This window comes from Leucopleurus acutus, assembly GCF_964270905.1.
Source record: "Leucopleurus acutus genome assembly, chromosome: 19".
In the NCBI taxonomy this organism is placed as follows: domain Eukaryota; kingdom Metazoa; phylum Chordata; class Mammalia; order Artiodactyla; family Delphinidae; genus Leucopleurus; species Leucopleurus acutus.
Window position 1 is genome coordinate 6,887,077 of NC_139161.1, and position 20,542 is coordinate 6,907,618.

Here is a 20,542-nt window from a genome sequence, read left to right on the forward strand (position 1 = left end):
CCCACGGCCCGAATCACGGGGACTCCCAGTAACGGTTAGAAGTGAATGAATCTGCTGAAGACAACTGGTTCGTGTGAGCAGAGCTCCTCAGAGACGAATTCATAAACCAGAGTTGGCGTGAAACATGGGAGCATCTGCTTTAAACATACAGTTCCACCTGGAAGAGGCGATTTTTCCACCAGGCTCAGGTAATCGGGACAATCCTTTTTGTGGAACTGACAGGTCTCTAGAATCGGCAGTTCCATCCTCCTCTAGAAATTGCTTAGCATTGCTAAGTTTTGTTGACTCTCCTTTTTGTAGATTTCACACAATTTCCTGACTACATGTAAATATATTTACCTACAAACTAGATTCGGATTTGAATAAGTGACCCATCTTCCTGTAGTTCCCCACCTCAGCACCCCAATATGTCTAAACCCAATGGAACGGAAGCATAAGGAAGGGGAGCCTGGCGATCTAATTTTAAAATGCTAAAGACGTAGAATAGACATCAGCAGTAAACACCAAGCCACTTGAGACACATAACTGTGTAAAAAGTCCACACTGTCAACAAAATGCTGATTCTTCTGCCATCGTCATCATTTTAAGATCATTCAACTTCATCTTCTAAACCCTAAGCTTTCTAACTGGAAAATTCAACACGCTTAGCAAACATGTTTACATAGAATTTTCTAAAATCTGTAATAGTACCAAAATGACTGGCAGAACACCTTTAGGCTAGGCACTTACCTTCACAGAATAAAAAACTAAAGCCAAGTTACAAGTTGTGACACAAATCAGGGACCTCTCTTGCCCAGGAGCTCCACCATTACTGAGAGAAAAGGGTGCAGGTTCCCTATCTCTGGAGTCATGACAAACTGTAACTCAGGTGATTGGTAGGGCTAACCTGTTCTGGTGAACCTGGAAAGACTGTGTAGCACAGCTGTTGATTTTCCATTTTGCAAATACTTTACACAGTAAGGGAGAAACACTTAACACCTCCACAACCTATGGTCACCCTTATTCTTCCCAAAGACATGCCCAGTACGTCAGAATAGCTGGTGGTTACACACTAGGTTTGAGTCATTTCAGTCATGGGAAGGTTTTTAGAGGTGACCTCATTCAAAAGTCTTACTTTTAAGTTAGGAACCTGAGCTCCCAAATGACAAGCCCAAGGCACATAGCTGGTCGGTAGCACAGCTAGACCTAAAAAGCCGATTTACAGTGCCCAATGGACACTTAATATAGCATGTTGGTCTGGAACTTTCTGCCTAGCACCTAGTGAGCTTTCTCCCATCTTCTGTCTCCTTTATCACTTGAGAGGACTCAGATGACCCTGTCGCCTTCTATCTACGTGGACCCTTCCTTTCTTTGGAGCCTTCTTCTCTGACCACCCACCATTGAGAAGCACCCTACAGGCATGAGAGGGCTTGAAATTTTGAATGTTAGCACCCAGCACAGGAGGGTACGTGGTAGAAGAGTGTAAAGGGTATTGGCTAATAATTATTTTGGATACCAATCATCCATATTATTCCTGTATTTTATTACCAGAGAGCCATTATTTTTCATTTTGGCATTCTGAACTCGTGCTCTCTGACTTGAAAGCTGCTTTCTTTAGAGAGAAGCCCACTTCTCTCTGGGCCTTCCTTAGTGTGTTTTAACTTTAATGGCTCATCAAATCATTGGGCAACAAGGTTGATAGTAACAAAGAAAAAAGCAACTAAGCAAGTAGAACTCCTGAAACAATCTCAAAAAGATGACACAGGACACGGTGTTTCAAAATTTGTACATTGTTTACTTTAAGCAACAGTCCAGGATTGTGAAGTACAACACATTTTAAGGATGAGACTTTCTTTCATGGTCAAGCACCAGCATCATGCACACAGCTTCAAGTTATCTAAGAAGAGCACTGCCCCCGGGGCGGGGGGGGGTGTCCCTTCACCAGGAAGTCCCACTTCCATGTGGTCCCCACCCCTGCTTCACCACCTGGAGTTCGTCAGTCTGAGCGCACAGCGAAGCCTCCCTCTGCGTGGGAGCAGCAGGCTTTGCTCAGCCAGCCAAGTTAGTATCTGGCTGAAATATTTCTCAAGGTTCAGAAATGAAAGGCAGTTGTTTGTTTTGTGTTTTTGCTTTGCAGGCAGCAAGGCATGGGGCGCAGGCCTCTGTCGCTCCATATGGCACAGGAAGATGCTTTTTGCAACGGGCACTGACAAGTTAGGGTAACACCAGGTAGGTTCAGCATCAAGACACCCTTGTTTGGGGGGCCTGAAGGGACAGCGCCTGTGGACCGTTTACTGGCCTGTCCGATCCAGGCTTGGTAAACCCTAGTAAAGCTGACAAGAAAAGGGTTTTAAAAACCTCAGTACAAAAGATCCTCTAACACATTTGAAACCAATTTATCTGTTCTTAAAAACACGGTACTAAGTGTCACAAAGCTTTCCCTCCAATCTACTACTAGAAAACACTCATGCCAAGGCCTATAGACCCAGAGGAATCAGGACAGACAGAGAACCTGTTCTTCCAAAATAAAAAAAGACAGCAGTACATAAAGTGCTTCTTTTTTAATGAAACAAATCCAAAACATGTACAGTCAGGCTCAAGTTGTGCAGTTCACAAGCATGGAGAAAACAAAGAAACGAAACGACAGAGTTCAGGGCAGACGGAGCTAACCCAGGACGAGGCTGGACTTGCCACCAGGGGGGTTTCTCCGGGATGGCACGGGCGCCGGTGCCACTGGGCTGGGCACAGGGGCAGCGGGCACAGGCTTCTCCTCGCTCTGCCCCAGGCTGGCCTGCAAGTCTGTGTCTACGTTTTCTAGGAAAACAGAATGAAATTAAGGCTAATAACTATTCCCAGTGAAGATGAAAAGCCTAAGTGTTTTGGCTTTTGGGGTTTTTTTTTTTGAGGATGGTTCAAACCATACCTAGAGCTATAAAGAAGAAACCAACAATTACCAACCATCTGGCAGCCACTCTCCAGAATTAACCACTGTTAATGTTTTGCCATATTTGTCCCCAGATCTTCTTCTGTGTACGTTCCTTTCTAAATTACAGAAATATATGAAGACATAAATATTTTAAATGAGAACATTACAGATAAGCTCTAGGTCCGTCTTCCCTGATGGTCCAGTGGTTAAGACTCCACGTCCCCAATGCAGGGGGCCCGTCACAATATCTGGTCAGGGAACTAGATCCCACACACATGCTGCAGCTAAAAGTGCTAGGTCGCTGACCACCGCTCCACCTCTGTGGGTCTCCTCTCCCTATACACAGAGGCCCTACTACTAGTTGTGTGCATTCCTCTAGTCCATTTGTTTTATGTATATTTTGTGTATTTTATTTCCAGCAAATTACATAGAATAGTGTTTTTGTTGTATTTAACATAAATAATATCAATTTTTTCTTTTTTAACTTTTGGACATTTACCCCCACTTACACACATGGTCATGATCCACCTTGCTTAAATAATTGCTTTATAGTATGTACAGAGTATATATGATTAAGCCTCTACCGATAGCAAAAAATTGAAACTAATCCAACCATTCCAAAACTGTAATGCGCACACTCTGGAACGTGTGCCCACGGGGACACGAGCTGTCATCTTCAATTTGAACAGATTACACACCACCTTCCCCAGTGGCTGTACAAGTTCTACCCCACTGCCCATGTCAGAGTATGCTCTCCCTACATCTTTCCATTTCCACCACTTGATAACCATCTCACCTTAATATCTGACGAACTGATGGGTGAAAAATATTTTTAAATTCCTGTTATATGTTACATTTTCATGATTAATGGGTGAGGTTGATTTTTTTTTAAACGATACAATATCCAGTTGTACAGACATTTATTAAAGAATCTACCTCCCCGCTACTGATTTGTAATATATTAACCCAGTCACTCCCATCATGTTAACCCAGCACTTTCCACATTAAAGTCTTAAGAATTAGTGTATTATTATCCGATATCCTAAATATTGCTTGATTCCCTGACTGATTTGTGAAATTCCCAACAAGCATATATCCTTAAACAGGTAGTTTCCATTGAATCAAAGTCAAGAGTGACTGCAAAAGAAAAAACGCTAGGGACTTCCCCAGTGGCGCAGTGGTTAAGAATCCATCTGCCAGTGCAGGGGACACAGGTTCGAGCCCTGGTCCGGGAAGATCCCACATGCTATGGAGCAACTAAGCCCGTGTGCCACAACTACTGAAGCCCGCGCACCTAGAGCCCGTGCTCTGCAACAAGAGAAGCCACCGCAATGAGAAGCCCGCGCACCGCAACTAGAGAAAGCCCACGCGCAGCAACGAAGACCCAACACAGCCAAAAATAAATAAATGAATAAACTTTAAAAAATAAATAAATAAACTTCCTGGACTTTTTCCCTCTTTCTTCAAGATTTCCGAAGTCCTCCCTGTAGCCATTCCTGTGTTTACCCAAAAGATGATGGCAATATATCCAAACAAAATATGTTTTATTTCAACTGAGCAGAACAGCTTGGCTTTGCAGTGAAATTGCCAACAGAACTGGGGTCGACCTTTACTCTCCAGACCTGTCCTGAATGATTGTGCCCTTGTCATTTTATGCCAAATGAGCTGAAAGTAGCAGCAGTCAGGAACACAGAATAATCAGGTGGCAAACTGATGATCATTTTAAAAAAAAGGAAGGACTTGCACTATACAGCTGCCTGTGCTATTCATTCACCTCAAGGATCTGCAACACTGAGCTGGGGGTGGGGGGGGGGAGAATTAATCATTAGCAAATGACTTATCTTTTCCTAACTTCAGGGCTCTCACTTCTCTGGGCTCCCCAAATTTCTCATTATATCCATTGGCCAAAATTAGTGAAAGATTAGCTGATGCTTGCTAAACAAGGTCTGACATTGGAAGTACTTCAGAATATGAAAAGCAGCAGAATCAAAAAGCCTAGATTTTCTTTACCTCTAGAACAATCTTTTTAAAATGGAACAAGTTGGACAGGAACAATAACTAGTACACCTTCAGTCCAGTGAGAACCGAATCTGTCCGTGGAGGGAAAACCCAGGTAATGCTCAATGGTTCAGAAGATTCTCCTCCTGTCACGCCCAGCAAGAAACGATGAGAGGACAGAAGGGGAATGTGATTCTCGTTAAACATTTCTGTTTCCCTGGAAGATTGACTCGCAAATTGTAATGGCAGAAAAAGGCCTTGAGGAAGCGGCTTCATCCTCCTAGATCAGGGCGCCCTGTGACGGCTGCATGTCACTGAGTCAACTTTAACCTGACTGCTGCTGGCCGACATGCGTAAACCTCTCATCACACGCACCGGCAACTCTCTGGCGCTTGTTGAAGAAGTGCCAATAAGTACTTCAAAGGTTTTAAATAATTAAATGATTACAGCTCATTTCCACATGTAATTGGTGATATGGGTGCTAAATGAAAACTTCACCGGCCCGCTAAGTCATCATTCACGAGATCACAGGGTTACAGCACCTCAGTATAAGATCAAACATTTTCTAAATTAAATGCTGAGGGCTGACTTGAAATGCTAGAGACTTTTACTAAAAAGCTCTCATTGAGTGTAACAAATACCAACCTGATTAACGCCCGTCTGTTCTTAAAGGATTCTCCAGTGGTTTTCCTTTCTAGTACGTTTCTAGCATTGCTCTCACTGCTGGCCGATACCAAACGTGGCCACACTTGCTAGCTTTCCAGTTTCATTTTGCCTTCTTCTCCACCCAGAGGGCGCTGGTGTTGGGGTAAAGCCAGGTTCACTCCCCAGTCTCCTTCCCCAAGACATGACTTGAATACAAATTCCAGTCTATTCTAACATTTACAGAACTAGAAGTTGTGATACTTTTTCAGAAGTACTCACCATGAACATCACCTTCTCCCTGGAAAAGAAAAAAATTAACAATTTACTTCAGATTTTAATTTTGCCACACACAAAGAAAAACAGAGTTCAGAGAAGCTACTGTCTATTTGAAGCCAAATGTGAAGTTTTGTTTTGATGTAGTCAAGTTCAGGGTCACGCTGCCATTACAGTAAACAAACTTTATTCACCCTGGGACAACGCTACACAGAAATGCTGCTGGACAAATTGTCCCGGTGCCAGTAACGTGCCCCGAACACCAAAAAAACCTTAACATTTACGCTGATGATCTAATATCAATTCGCATTTCAGAGAATCTTTTATCAGAACAGGAAATTGGCAACCCTGTCCTTCCACTCCCCCCTCCTTTCTCCTGATCTAGCTGTTGAAGGACCTCCATCAATTCCAGAGCCTTTCTGCAGGTCTCCCCACACCCAGATGGCTGATGCCTCCATGTGCTCTGAGGTCCCTACTCAGGGGGACATCCCACCAGGCTTTCCAAACACATACCTGGGGATCACAGGCCGTGATCACCTGGAGACAAAGAATGGTAACACCATGGTATACAGCCTCCTGGAGTTCAGCTCAAAACAACTGGGCAACCTCTGCCAACAACTAAAACAGTCCTTGAGCTCAGATATGCTACTATGTGTGAGATACACACGGAGTACGAGTGATCCAGTTTCAAAAATCAATACTGAAGGACAGAGACTAATCCTAGTGGTAGCAGAGACATACGAACAGACCAAGATCCCACTGACTCACCTTTCTGACTGACTGTCAATCTTCCATCACCAGTATGGTTAGTCCCTTTCCTAACTACCTTTATGTAAAACTCCAGTGGCAGGTCTCAGTACAATGGGGGTGGTGCAGGGCAGGTGGAATTAATTTCTCAACTGTATAAACCTCAAAGCCTGTCTTTCCCCCCATACTGTCACACTGACCTTCAGATCTAAGAAGTCTCCAGGGTTTGCTTCAGAAGAGTTACTTCTCTGGGGTCCAGATGACTCAGAATCTTCCCGGCCACCACAAGACTTGGCACCTGAATCAAAATATACTTTCTTAAGGAATACAATGGAAAGACCTAAAGCAAAACACTATTTAATTAGTTAGTCTCATACTACAACATGAGCCAACAGTGTTAGGGAGTGACAGCTTAAAAGTTCTACAGAGGGTCTAAATAACCCAGTCTGACGGTTGTCCTTATTCTGATCCGTTACACAGACTCCCAGCATTTCCCATTTCTTAGTCCTCGTCTCTCCTCCCATGACAAGCTTTAATTGTTGTCTCTCATGATTAAGCTAGATTTTACTCATCAGCACAAAACCAGCTGTGGTGGTTCTGCTGGGTCCGTCCCTTTGACCAGGGATCACGGATACTAGCAGTACCTGCCGACTTGGCCCAGGAAGGGGGATTTTCCTCAGGTGTCCCAAAGATGCTAGAGGCCATTTTATTCCGCCTCACGGGTTGTTCTGTTGGTTCATCAAAACCTAATGAAAAATTGGATCCACCACCTGGAGGCCGCAAAACCCTAGGAATGATGGCAAAACAACGATTTCAGATCAGATCAAAACATTTCTTGGCACACTTGTTTTCAAACACCTTTCATTTTTCTCAACCACTCATTCCACCTATCCCCCCCCCCCACACACACACACAAAAGAGAGCTGCTAACGGGAAAATTAGGAATTGATTTCATCGTGGTATAAATTCAGTGCTGGATGTTAAGGTATGAAATCCCGCTCTGTAGTATCTGTGGCGAGGTTGTGCACCACACAAGGCAGCTGAAACGGCCCGAAAGCACCCATAGCAGGCTGGTCGGCATCCCATTTTAGGAAAAGGCAGAAACCTAATGGATGTTGTCTATCAGGCTCAGCTGGACACACTTGCAAAGAAGTTGAGAAGCACATCTTGTTATTTATTTTTAAAAAAACTGTTCGGGGGACTTCCCCGGTGGTCCAGTGGTAAAGAACCCACCTTCCAATGCAGGGGACTCGGGTTCAATCCCTGGTCAGGGAACTAAGATCCCATGTGCCCCATAGCGCAGCCAAAAAAAAAAAAAAAAAAAAGAAGGGTTCCATTTTTATTTTCAACGAAATTTTTTAAATGGAAGAATATACATATAAAAGTTGACCAGTTTAGAAGCCCAAGGAAAACTGGTAATAGTCTCTCCCGTCTCAGCATGACTCACAAGCCCTGTTTATACACTTGTACGTCACTGTTCTCACTAATCATCGTGAGTGACCAGCCACAAGGAGAAAGTCAATGAGAAATTCAGTTTAAGACCCCATGGCATGCTGTATGTCCAGGCACCTTTAGATACCATCTACAGCTGTTCTGTTTGACAAGGAAATACAGCACATTCACATTTCCAGGTCTTCTTGACACAGGCTGACCAGTTTGTCCCCTCTGTGGAAAAACTCAATTGAATTTGTCCTGTCACCACTCAAACCAGAAAATGGAGATGGTCTCATGGAAAGATTTTCTAACTACAGATTCACTTCCTTTATTGGTGATCAGAGTGGTCTGTTTTTCTATTAAATCATTTTGAGTAAGAAACATTTTTCTAGGAAGGTGTCCATTTCATTCAAGTTTCCAAATAAATACGATTGTCATTTGTAAACTCGGCTCTGCAAGTTTTCAAACATAAGGTCTTTCTAGTTCACTGATTTCCAGCTTTTCATTACCACACGGACAACAAAGTCTGTGTGACATGTTCCCCTGAAATTTGATAAGATGTGCCTTATGGCTTGATATGTGGTCAGTTTTGTAAATCTTCTATACGTGCTTGAAAGGAATGTGTATCTGCCAGTATTCTATGTGTCTACCAGATAAAGCCTGTGACTGAGTTGTTCAAATCTGCCGCTTATTAAATATGGTTTATCAATTACTGAGATTTCTGTTATCAACTTCTACTACAATGGGGGTTTTGTCAGTTTCTCCTCAGGACTCTGTCAAGACAGAGTTCTCTCTCAAAAAGACCACCACTGGGGAACCCCACTTCCACTGCAGGGGACATGGGTTCGATCCCTGATCGGGGAACTAAGATCCTGCAAGCCACACGGTGCAGGGGGAAAAAAAAAAAGACCACCACTGCAGTATTTTATTTAGTTCGGTAGGGAGAACTGCGTTGGGCTAACTGGCTAGTCATTTTGATTAAAGAAACAAAATATATATTCTTAACTCACTTCATTTACCAAAATAAATTCCAGCTAGGTCAAATATTTCAATTTAAAGCCTAAGACAAAAATATTGGAAGAAAACATGTACGAATATGGTCCTAGTCTTGAAGAAAAGGGCTTTCCTTCTAAGCACAAGATGAAAGCCAGAAACCATGAAAAATGGACAGATTAAACTTGGCAAAAATACACTTTTGACAAAGGGTAATATAAATGCTTTTAAAAATAATTTTAAAAATCGAGAGAAAAATGGACAAAAGGTAAACAGACAATTAAAAAATATGGATCACATCTAAACACTGAAAATTTAAATTCACAAGCAAATAAATGAAATTTAAAACAAAAGGATATATTTTTTGCTTATTAGGCTGGTAAAGATGAAAAAAATGCCAATTTCCAGCATGAATTAAAGTGTGAGAATATAAATTTGCACAAACTTTCTAAAGAACATTCTGATAAAACGTATCAAATGTTTAAGTTTGCATCTTATATGAACCAGCGTTTCTACTTCCAGAAGTTATCCTAAGTAGATAATTAGACATATGTACAAGAACACTTGCAGACGTAGGCTTGGTTACACCTAAGCAGAACACAAGGAAATCGAGATAAACTTCGCCTCTCAACCATATCTAGTTCTTACCATCTTCTCCAACCCAGTCAGGCCACTTTCTTCACTGTTCAGTGAACTGTTCTGGCTTATCTCCACCTTGGAGTATTTACTCCCATATTTCCTCCTGCCCAGAGCACTGTCCACCCTTTCCTTGGCGACTATTTCAAAATCCAGCCCATTTCTTAAACCTCCACCTCCTCCATGAAGCCCTCCATAACCTTGAAGAATGACAAGTAGGACACTGAGAGGAAAGCATGTTAGACACCCTCCTTCTGGTCACCAGCTCTTTCTGTAAAGGGCCAAATAGTAAATATTTTTGGCTTGTGCTTCGTTTGGTCTTTTGCAACTGTTTAGCTCCATCACGTAGCACAAAGGCAGCCACAGACAACACAAAAACGAATGAGTGCAGCTATGTTCCAATAAAACTTTATTTCTGGACACTGAAATTTGATTTTCATGTCCTTTTCACAAGTCATGAAAGATTCTTCTTCTTGCCTTTTTCAACCATTTATCAATGTAAAGATCAGGTGCCAGCTGGGCTTGGCTCTCCTCTATCTAGTTCAGCAAATAGCCTCATTTTTTAAGAGAATGAAGTCAGGCCTTGAGAAGTTCTAAATAAATTGCCCAGCATTAGTTAAGTGACAGAGATGGGGCCAAATCCCAAATCCTCTCTCCCTGACAGGCACACAAGACATGCTCAAAGTGCTGAAATAGGGGAACCACTCTAATGCCATTTTTCTCTTTAAACTACATACCTGTGTGGTTGGTGCTTTGATTGCTTTTCTTGTTTTCTAGCCTTAGACTGAAGCTATTTCTTACATACATCCTCTAGCATCCTCCCCTAAATCTAATATTCGTGTCTGTGTCCATAGTAAAATTCAGTACTCAATTTATACTAAATTAAAATTTCATTATTTTCCCCGTGCGGGCAGGGAAGACCCGCTTTTATAACATGTAAAACATTAAAAACCCCACTGTTTCTAAGTCTCAGATATTAAATATCCACTTAGATTAAATTCATTATATGAATTAAGATAAATGTGTTCAGGCATACCTCTTATAAAGATAATTTTAGGTTTGCTAATTAAATTGTTTAAATCATAATTAAAGGTATGTTATAAATTCTTAATAGTCATTTTCTTATGTTAAAGTTGGAAGTGACTAGGTTTTTATCATTTGTACCTCAAATCAACAGACACTTGAAATACTATAATCAAAATTAACCTGCTTCAGGGAATAACCTGGTGGTCCAGTGGTTAGGGCTCCACGCTTCCACAGGATGAGGCACAGTTTGGGGAACTAAGATCCCAAAACAAAAAACAAAATTAACTTGCTTCACTGTCATCCTCTTCATCCCCTAGAGATTAGAATGATTTTCCTTACTATCATAATTAAATTCTCATGAATTATTTCAGCAAGATGAAAATCTTCAGAACCCTAATGGGCCAGGAAATTTTTTTTTCCCTTAAAAAAAAAAAGACACTAGAACCCAATCACCAGCTTAAAAAGAAGGTCAAAGCTCTGACCGGACCAACTTTTTAAAGGTCTGTGTTCTTCTTGCAATAGCAGGTACTACCTACTCCGATGACGTCAGTGTTGGAGAGCCCATTTGTAACAGCGAGACATCCCCAAACAAAGGATTTGGATCATAAGACAGAAATTATTTCAATTTTATTTTTTAAGATCCTGCTGTTTTTTCTGAACTGTGCATATGACTAGGTCAGGATTACACATCCGAGGCGCAACAAAAATGTGTCCGTGTCTGTGGATAGAATTTTCAAAAAATCGCTCTTTCTTTCTTCTCTCTTTAAGTCCCAGAGTTGCTCTATGATCTTTGCAGGTCATTCCTTCCCTATCGAACTAAATTTATAATGTGTTTATGGAGCCAGGAAAATGTTACTGGAGAAAAGAAGTTTAAGAGAATTAGGTGAGATTCTACAAGAAGGAAAGGTAGGAAGTAAATAAAAGGACAAAATGCTACAGTCTTGAGATTACAATATTGGAGGGAAATTCATGACAACAGGCGAATTAAAATATTTATTTTGCAGACCCAAAAGTCATTTATGTCTCACATTTCAAAGATACAAATCAAAAAGCTAGTGTGAGGATTCATTTGACCTGGTTACTTAAATTCTTTGTGAAGCACTAAACTGCACTCAACCCCAAAGGATAAAACCTCAGATTTTTGAATATAATGTGTAAATTTTCACATTCTAATCACTACAGTATGACCAGCATAAAGTTGGCCTCACAGCACAAAATGAAAAACCGAGGTTCAATTTGTTCCAGCGTCCTCTGAAAAAAAATGATCTCACTGGAAGGATGACAACAGAAGAGGGAGTGACCAGTGTTTTCGTAGGTCTATCCTACTCAAGTTCCCCTTCCTCCCAGTAACACACTAATTTATTTTTTTAAATCTTTCCCATTCTTTTCTACATTTTGAAAGGGAAAGGAATGAGTTGAAAAGGAATGTCATTTCCAACACTCCCTCCTAAGACTCACTGCTGAGGCCTGCTTTTTGTCCCCAAGGACTCCAACCCTTGTGAGACACTGCTATTTCACGGCTGTCTTCTTAGCCCCACAAAATGGCTCCCTTTGTGCCACTTGCCCAGGACCCCCAAGGCTGGCCACACATGACTTCAGGTCATGATCAATGAAGAAGAGATGCTCAGAAAAAGTGGAATCTAAGCTTCCTCCACGCCTTGAGCAGGATCCCTGAGATGCCTGTATCCCACCTTAAAGAACAGCGTGCATGCACTTAGCCGAGACAATGTAGACATCTACCACCGCATCCAAACCCTTCCACCAAGTTAGGCAAGGGCTTGGAAAAGGGACCCTCCCAGTCCAAACACCGTGCCCAGGGCCCCTTTCCCCAAATGCAGTGGCATGAGTGGCCAGAAACGCCCCGGCTACGCAGGTGGAGATAGTACGGAAGAGACAATGGATGTCTCCGGCCCCGCCCAAGAACAGGAAACCTCCTCCGGCAGGGGAATCGCGGCCAGAGGTGAACTCATTTTGCATACGTCAAAGGGGGAAGCGAAAGAGGTGGGTTGCAAACACCGAGGTCCGAAGGTCTGAGCGCAGAAAACCCACTCGGAACGACTCGCTCCCCCTCCCGTTCGGAGGTGGGCGCGGGAGGGGAAGGAGCAGGGGTCTTTCCTTTGTTAGCAGAGGGGGAGGCACTTCGCGGAGGGCTGACGGCTGGGTCCTGAACGGGGGTGAGGGTCGCGACGACCAGCCCCGCCCTAACACAAATGCCACCTGCCGGGCGGACCCGAGTGGGTAGGAGCCCGCCGGACCGATCGCTGCGGCTGCAGGATCTGACCGCCACGCCGGGCGCGGGGCCACCACCTGCCCCGGGCCAGAGGCACGAACGCGTGGGCGGGGGTGGGACAATAGGGCCGGATCAAGGTGCCCCGCGGGCTGCCCGGGCACCCGGGGCCCAAGACCACCGCCCTGGGGCCGAGCCAGCCACGCCACAAAAGGGAGAAAGCGAACCCTCTCGGCACATACCGACTAACGAAAACCCGCCGCGCTGCGAGCGCGAGCGGCCACGGCCCTCCCCAGCCCCTAGCTCCAGGGAAGGAATGAATGGAAGAGGAGCAGGAATCGGGCGGGGCCGGCGCGTCAGGTTAGCCGGCGGCACAAAGGGGGAGCCGGTGGCCGAGCCCCACCGCCCGGCCGAGCGCGAGAGCAGCGCCCCGGGCACGTTACCGCCGACGACCTGCCGCCAGACCCGCCTGGCCCCCTGGGCAGCGGCCCTCCCGCCCCCGAGCCTCACCGGGAGCTATTCCTGCTGTTGGGGTCGACGCCCTTGAACGTGGTGGTGGTGGTCATGGCGCCGAGGAGCGAGGTAGGCTGGCGCGGGAGCGGAGAGCTGAAAGGGTCAGGTCTGAGGAGCGTAGAGTACCCCCACAGCCCAGAACCGGCGACCGCTGCAAAAGCCTCCGCCGCTGTTTGCCAACCGGACCGCGGCCTTTATAGGGCTCACAAACCCCGCCCCCGCCCCGGCGGCATTGGCCAATTCAAACGGGCCTCTTCACTCCTATTGGCTTCCTGGAGTGCCAAGCATCCTGCGGCTTCACGACGGGCTGAGGCGGCCCCTGCTCAGCCTAAACCCACCCTCTTCCTGGTCAGGGAAGGTCTAGGGAAGTTTCCCCTCCCCCACCCTCAAATCTCGGAGATGATTGGACAAAGGACAAACCTGCCCCGCGCTCGGTACAAGTTGTGCTCGCTGTCACTTAAAAAAGTTACCTTGATAGAAGGAAAAGCTCGCTCTGGGCGAGTTGGAATCCGCAAGCCGAGGGCACGTTTATCTTTACCATTCATTTATTCGCCTTACTTATGGAGGGTAGCAAGGGCACGCTCCTCAAGGGATGAAAATTACTGCTACAAATTGACGTTTATTGAATATCTCCTGTGTCCTGTTTGGAAACCTGACGGTCCCAAAGCAGGAGCACTATGAATCAGCAACAGAAAGCACACAAAGGTGATCCCTTCTAAAAGGACTGGAAATCCTTTACCTTTTAATGTTACTACTTAGCTGTAACGTGTCGTGCGTGCACTGGACCAAAATTACAGTCGTTCCGATTTGAGGGCCTGTTCTCAAGGCTGGTTAATGCCCGGCCTCGGGGAATGGCCACATCCCTTGCTACTAAGACCATGGGAGTAGCCCAGGCCTCTGCAGCTGTTTATAACCATTAAGTCATGACTCTTCCACCTGTCTGGGTAAATCTATCCCTGCAACAAATGCAGACACACTTGGAGGGCTCAGGAATGACTGTTTAGAAGACCGTACTAGCAAAGTCTTGGGCAAACAAGAGGGAAGGCCTTCCCTGTCATGCTGTTTCCTCAAGGCAGATCTCTTTTTCAGTATTTCCATAACAAGTGAACTACACTCCTCTTTGTGTGGCCTCCTCCTTCCAGGCAGTTTGTGTTGGTCAACCACTCTCCTGGGCTTTCAGGAAAAGCCAGAGACAACAAGCTCTTCTCTTCTAGAAGGCCTGGATCATGTCTTTATGTGCTTACCACAGAAGCATGAAGCACACTACTTGTTTGGATTAAAATCTTCCCTTTCCTAAAGGCTGAGCTTAAATTTCCAGAACCTTAAAACAAAAACAAAAACAAAAAACTCTTCAGGCGAACCTAGCTAGTGAGCATGCATCTCCTCCTGAAAAGTCATATAATTAGGAGGTAGTGGAATATGGTGGTTGCTAGCTCAGGGTCTCAAAGGAGAAATCCAGGTTTGAATCTTGACTCCTACCTTTTTCTGAGCACTAGTTTCATTTGTAAAATAAGGACTCCATAGAGCTGTGAGGACTGGATGAGGTAATGCATGTAAAGTACCTGTCCTGACATAAGTCACTAAAGTGACATTTTTATTATCAGACTTACTTGGAAAGTAGCCACATACTTTTTTTTAACAATCTGCTATTGTTTTTTGTTAAGTTAAATGAGGGGTTTAGACTTGACTCTTAGGGTCCATTTTGGCCTGAACTTTTGAGTTTGTACTGACTTGCCTTATTTCCTCTGGAAACCAAAAAGCCTAGGTTCTGGTTCTGCTCTCTCCCAATTTAAGACACTTGTAGGTCATTTATATCCTTGAGCCCAGTTTCTTCATCTGTAAAATGGGGCTAACAGCACCTATTCTGCTAGCTTGGGAACGAGATAATTGCAAGAATGTTTTACTCTTTAAATGAAGGCTTTTTTTTTTTTTGAAAGCTTTCTATTAGAGGTACCCCACCTGGCTGCATACCAGAATAATGAGTTTTTTTTTTTTTTTTAACCTATGAGCTTTTAAGAAGTACATATGAATGCAAGGCTCCAGAGATCTACTGAACTGGAATTTCTGCATATAGGGTCCAGTCATGGATGTCTATAAGAAGTTAAACAGCCAATTCTCACATATAGCTTGGGCTGAGAACCTTTGCTTCAAAGGTAAGGAATCAGTTCCAGTACGCTTTTTAATTTAATCTGATTTATGAAGAGCAGTAAATTTATATAAAACAGACATCTGATTAAGGCCATCTTAGGCAGGCCTGTTTGGAACATTCTTTGTAAATACTGCCAGAAATTTCCAGAATAACTAGCTCTCCTATTTACTTGTTCGTGTACTTAATAGTTTTGACCAAATCACTGTACTCCACTTTCTGCTGCAACATGGAGATTTGGGGTAAAAGATATGATATGTAGCTCTGCTATAACCTTTGCTCCAGAAGACCAACTAAGTTGAAAATGGGGTATTAATAAAATTATATTTTTCCCAAAAGATCAACACAGATCAGGATCAAAAGATGCAAAAGGATGGGGCAATGTGAACATCTGCTTATAAAATCATGAAGGCCCATCATTATGATTTTTAAAATACACACTAGGGTCTGTATCAATAAGTAATTTGCTTCAAATTCCCAGGTTAACCTAAAAATCTAAAGAAACAGAAAGACAGATGAAATTTTATAACAAGGAACGGTCTAACAGCTATTTCATGACCTACAGCAGTGGTTTTATGTATTTATTTATTTATTTTTGGCTGTGTTGAGTCTTCGCTGCTGCTAACGGGTTTTGCGGAGAGCGGGGCTACTCTTCGATGCAGTGCGTGGGCTTCTCCTTGCAGTGGCTTCTCTTGTTGTGGAGCATGGGCTCTAGGTGCGCAGGCTTCAGCAGTTGTGCCATGCAGGCTCAGTAGTTGTGGTGCACAGGCTTAGTTGCTCCATGGCATGTGGGATCTTCCCAGACCAGGGCTCAAACCCGTGTCCCTTGCATTGGCAGGCAGATTCTTAACCACTGCACCACCAGGGAAGTCCACAGCAGTGTTTTTTAAACTTTTATAAAGCAGAATCCAAATATATAAAATAGATTAACAGAGCAGCTATGATTGAATCCTGGCCCTCTCTGCTTCCTCCTGTCCTTTGCCACTCTCCACTCGGTCCTCCTCTTTTTGCACAACCTCAGGGTTCCGTGAAATTTTAAAACCACTGCCCTATATGCATGTCCATTTTCACCTGCTTTTTAAATATAGTTAACAGGAAGAGAATGTGCAGTTGCTTCCACTTCCTTAACTTTGTCTTTAAGCAGTTAAGTGCTCTTTAACTTCCCTTAGTCCCACGCTGCCACCTCCCTACTATATCCAAAGTACTATTCTATTTGTAATTCAATTCAGAAAGCCTAGTAGTAATCGCCTTTCCCAATAGGTTTTTTTTTGGGGGGGTGGGGTGGGGTGGGGGGAACTCCCCCAACCAGGGATCGAACCTGTGGCCCCTGCAGTGGAAGGAAGCACAGAGTCTTAACCACTGGACCACCGGAGAAGTCCAATAGGTTTATTGGGTTTTTTTGGCTGCGTTGGGTCTTTGTTGCTGAGCAGGGCTTTCTCTAGTTGCGGCCAGTGGGGATTACTCTTTGTAGCGGTGCGTGGGCTTCCCATTGCAGTGGCTTCTCTTGTTGCGGAGCGTGGGCTCTAAGGGCACAGGCTTCAGTAGTTGCAGCATGAGGGCTCAGTAGCTGCGGCACATGGGCCCTAGAGCGTGCAGGCTTCAGCAGTTGTGGTGTGTGGGTGGGCTCAGTAGCTCAGCATGTGGGATCTACCCAGACCAGGCAGGGATCGAACCCATGTCCCCTGCATTGGCAGGCAGATTCTTAACCACTACGCCACCAGGGAAGTCCCCCAACAGGTTTTTGCAAACCCAATATTCTCAGAATTTCCTTAGAACACAATCTATTGTTCTGAAGCAGGTGGCAAAAAAGTCGTTATTTAAAAGATGTCAGAAAATGATGAAGGCCCTAATAATTTTTGCTTTAATATAGACAGGAATCCTGTTGGTTTTTACATTTGTTGCTGAGCGTGTGGACAGTTTTATTCAAGAATGCAATGTATAACTTAAAATAGAACAATCTGCTAGTTGTTCTTCACGATTTGTGCCTTAGGACAATAAATAAACTTTAACCAAACACAAAAAAGTGCACTAACATATCATCTCTTCATTCTCAAGCATGTGTTTGTCTTGAATGTTACCAGCTTTCCACTGCTAGGCAAAGTGTTCTGAGTCCCCCATAATTTCAACCTGCCCCTATTTATTCCAAAAGGCCAGAGGAAATGGGCAATCTACATGGCATCCTTATTGGAACTTACTCTACCTAGAGTCTGCAGTCAGGTTTGAACCAACCTCTTAGAACAGTGGCTTTCGCTGTGATCTAATACACACATATTAGGTTGACCCATGTGACATGGCAGAGACTATTTTTGACCTACATGTATAGCAGTTACTTATGTTCAACCACAGTTTAATACAGACTCTTAATGTTTTCTATTCCTTATTATTAAAAGAAAATACTGGTCATGTGCTTCTGAACTTGGGTAAGTGACTTAATTAATGAACAGCCCAACAAGTATTTCTAACAAGTTTCACTTCTCAACCCCAGTATTGCAGGGTGCCCCATAAGTACATCACTCACACATACATTCTGCATCCATCACTCCTAGAGCCAAATTTAGTATGCATCTGTCCATTCTTTTCTTAGCTGCCTCCTCACCACAAAAAAAAAAAAAAGGCAGATCAATGCCACCAAGAGAAAAACAACCCAAGGAGTTTATTTTCTCTAAAAATTCATTTGCCATTAAATAAGTCAAATGAACCAACCTAGATGTCTCAAATATGGAAAATGGCTGTCATATTCTTGCCTTCTCTTTATCCAAAGTTAAGATAAACAAAATGGCACATACACTGTACTAAGGTCTGATATGCCCCTCTAGTCACTCTGAACTGCAGAGAGGGAGAGCGTGATTCATATTTCCCCATTATTTCCTCCTCCTCTCAGACTAAGAGCTAAATGAGATTATGTGATTTAAATTTGTCTTCTTTCTTCAATTCCAAGCTATTTCTCTAATAAACAAGTTAAAAAAAACACTCTGCACTCCCAATGCAGGGGGCCAGGGTTCGATCCCTGGTCAGGGAACTAGATCCCACATGCATGCCGCAACTAAGGAGTCCTCATGCCACAACTAAAAAAAAGAGCCTGCATGCCGCAATGAAGATCCTGTGTGCTGCAACTAAGACCTTAAATAAATAAATTTTTTTTTAAAAAAAAGATCTTTAAAATTACAAATATCAAATAACTTAAAAGGGTATGCCCAGAAAAGAATGGGAAAATTCTTGGTATTCCAAATTCTGTAACTTGTTGCAAAATTAGCCACATAATCCGTCTTATAGTATCAAGTGCAAAGAAAACAAATATTACATGAAAATTCTTGGACTTTAAACTGTTTCACAAAGGCCCTAAGGGTGTAGGAAATCCTAAAATGATCTCATACATAGTCACATGTCACTGCTTACAGGGAAATAACACTCCACATTCCAAATAATAGATTAAATTCCTAACCTGTTTTCCACTGTGAGGCACTCTTTTCATTAGTTAACCACCACACACACCAAAGTCTCATTATATGGTTTTCTGGGGTTTTTTTCCTTGCGGTACTAGGGCCTCTCACTGCCGTGGCCTCTCCCGCCGCGGAGCACAGGCTCCGGACGCGCAGGCTCAGCGGCCATGGCTCACGGGGCCCAGCCACTCCGTGGCACGTGGGATCCTCCCGGATCGGGGCACGAACCCGCGTCCCCTGCATTGGCAGGCGGACTCCCAACCGTTGTGCCACCAGGGAAGCCCCAAAGTCTCATTATAAAACACATATATTTCTTACTACATCCAGGACTAACCCTCAAATCATCACCTAGATAATCAAAATGTTGAAGCATCTTGTGGATGGGTCCTTTGCTGCTTAAAGTATTGGACAATCATTAAAATCCTGAGGATTGTTTTTCCTTAAAAAGGAAAAAAGACCTTTCCCTTTTGTTTTTCCTTAAAAAAATTCGTCAGAGCACAATTTAGTATTAAGCATTTATTTAAAAACCTAGGTGGCGCAGTGGTTGAGAGTCTGCCTGCCAATGCAGGGGACGCAGGTTCGAGCCCTGGTCCGGGAAGATCCCACATGCCACGGAGCAACTAAGCCTGTGCACCACAACTACTGAGCCTGCGCTCTAGAGCCTGCAAGCTACAACTACTGAAGCCCGCGTGCTACAATTACCGAAGCCCGTGCGCCTAGAGCCCGTGCTCCACAACAAGAGAAGCCACCGCAATAAGCCCGCACACCACCACGAAGAGTAGCCCCCGCTCGGCGCAACTAGAGAAAGCCCACGTGCCGCAACGAAGACCCAACGCAGCCAAAAATAAATTTAATTAATTAATTAATAAAAACCTAATGAGGGACTTCCCTGGTGGTCCAGTGGTTAAGACTCTGCACTTCTAATGCAAGGGGCATGGGTTTGACCCTTGGTCAGGGAACTAAGATCCCACATGCTGTGCAGTGTGGCCAAAAAAAATAAAAAACAAACAAACCAAAAAGTTTAAAAAAAACCTAATGAGACAAAGATTGTATTCAGTTTTTAAAATGAATAGAAAATGCAGGCCAATTGTTAGGGATTATGGTATTCAGTTGAAGCCTCAGCATCCTATGGCAGAGCCCTTACTTCACGCTGAAAATAAGTTTTATTTAAAATTAATTTAAAGAGTTCAGTATGTGGTAGTTAGAACATATATTATCTCATTTAATCTTCACCATAACGTACTTAACTCTTAAGAGTTGTGAGAATGCCTCGCAGAGCTGCTTCTCAATTCAATATTGCTCTGAAAATACACTTCTGGGGGTAGGGCCCAGGCACTGCTATTTTTTAAAAGCTCACTAGGGGGATTCTAATGCAAAACCATGATCCAGAATCACTATTAGTCATACTCAAAAGCAGCGGCACCCTAACTCAAAAATAACCCTCAGTGGCACAGCTGGCCCTCTCCAATACCCTATGGCCCCCACAGAGACCTTGGAAAAAACTTTCCAACAGGCTGCCCTCAAATCCTGGGATTCCATTATCTTACTGACCTCCTGGT

The 20,542-nt window shown here is 43.7% G+C and overlaps 1 protein-coding gene across 2 annotated transcripts; it reads right to left on the bottom strand.

The window, feature by feature from the left end:
* Nucleotides 1-2,525: 2,525 nt before the first annotated feature.
* On the bottom strand, nt 2,526-13,555 carry JPT1 (Jupiter microtubule associated homolog 1). Of its 2 annotated transcripts, XM_082859961.1 has the most exons (6): nt 13,395-13,555; nt 7,213-7,355; nt 6,769-6,866; nt 6,335-6,358; nt 5,828-5,846; nt 2,526-2,793 (listed from the first exon to the last, which is right to left on the bottom strand). In XM_082859961.1, exons 1-6 carry the CDS (start codon nt 13,448-13,450, stop codon nt 2,645-2,647), a joined length of 489 nt encoding a protein of 162 aa, XP_082716087.1. In that variant the 5' UTR covers nt 13,451-13,555; the 3' UTR covers nt 2,526-2,644. The 2 variants fall into 2 exon arrangements, with proteins under 2 accessions (XP_082716087.1, XP_082716088.1); XM_082859962.1 differs by lacking the exon at nt 6,335-6,358.
* Nucleotides 13,556-20,542: the final 6,987 nt, after the last annotated feature.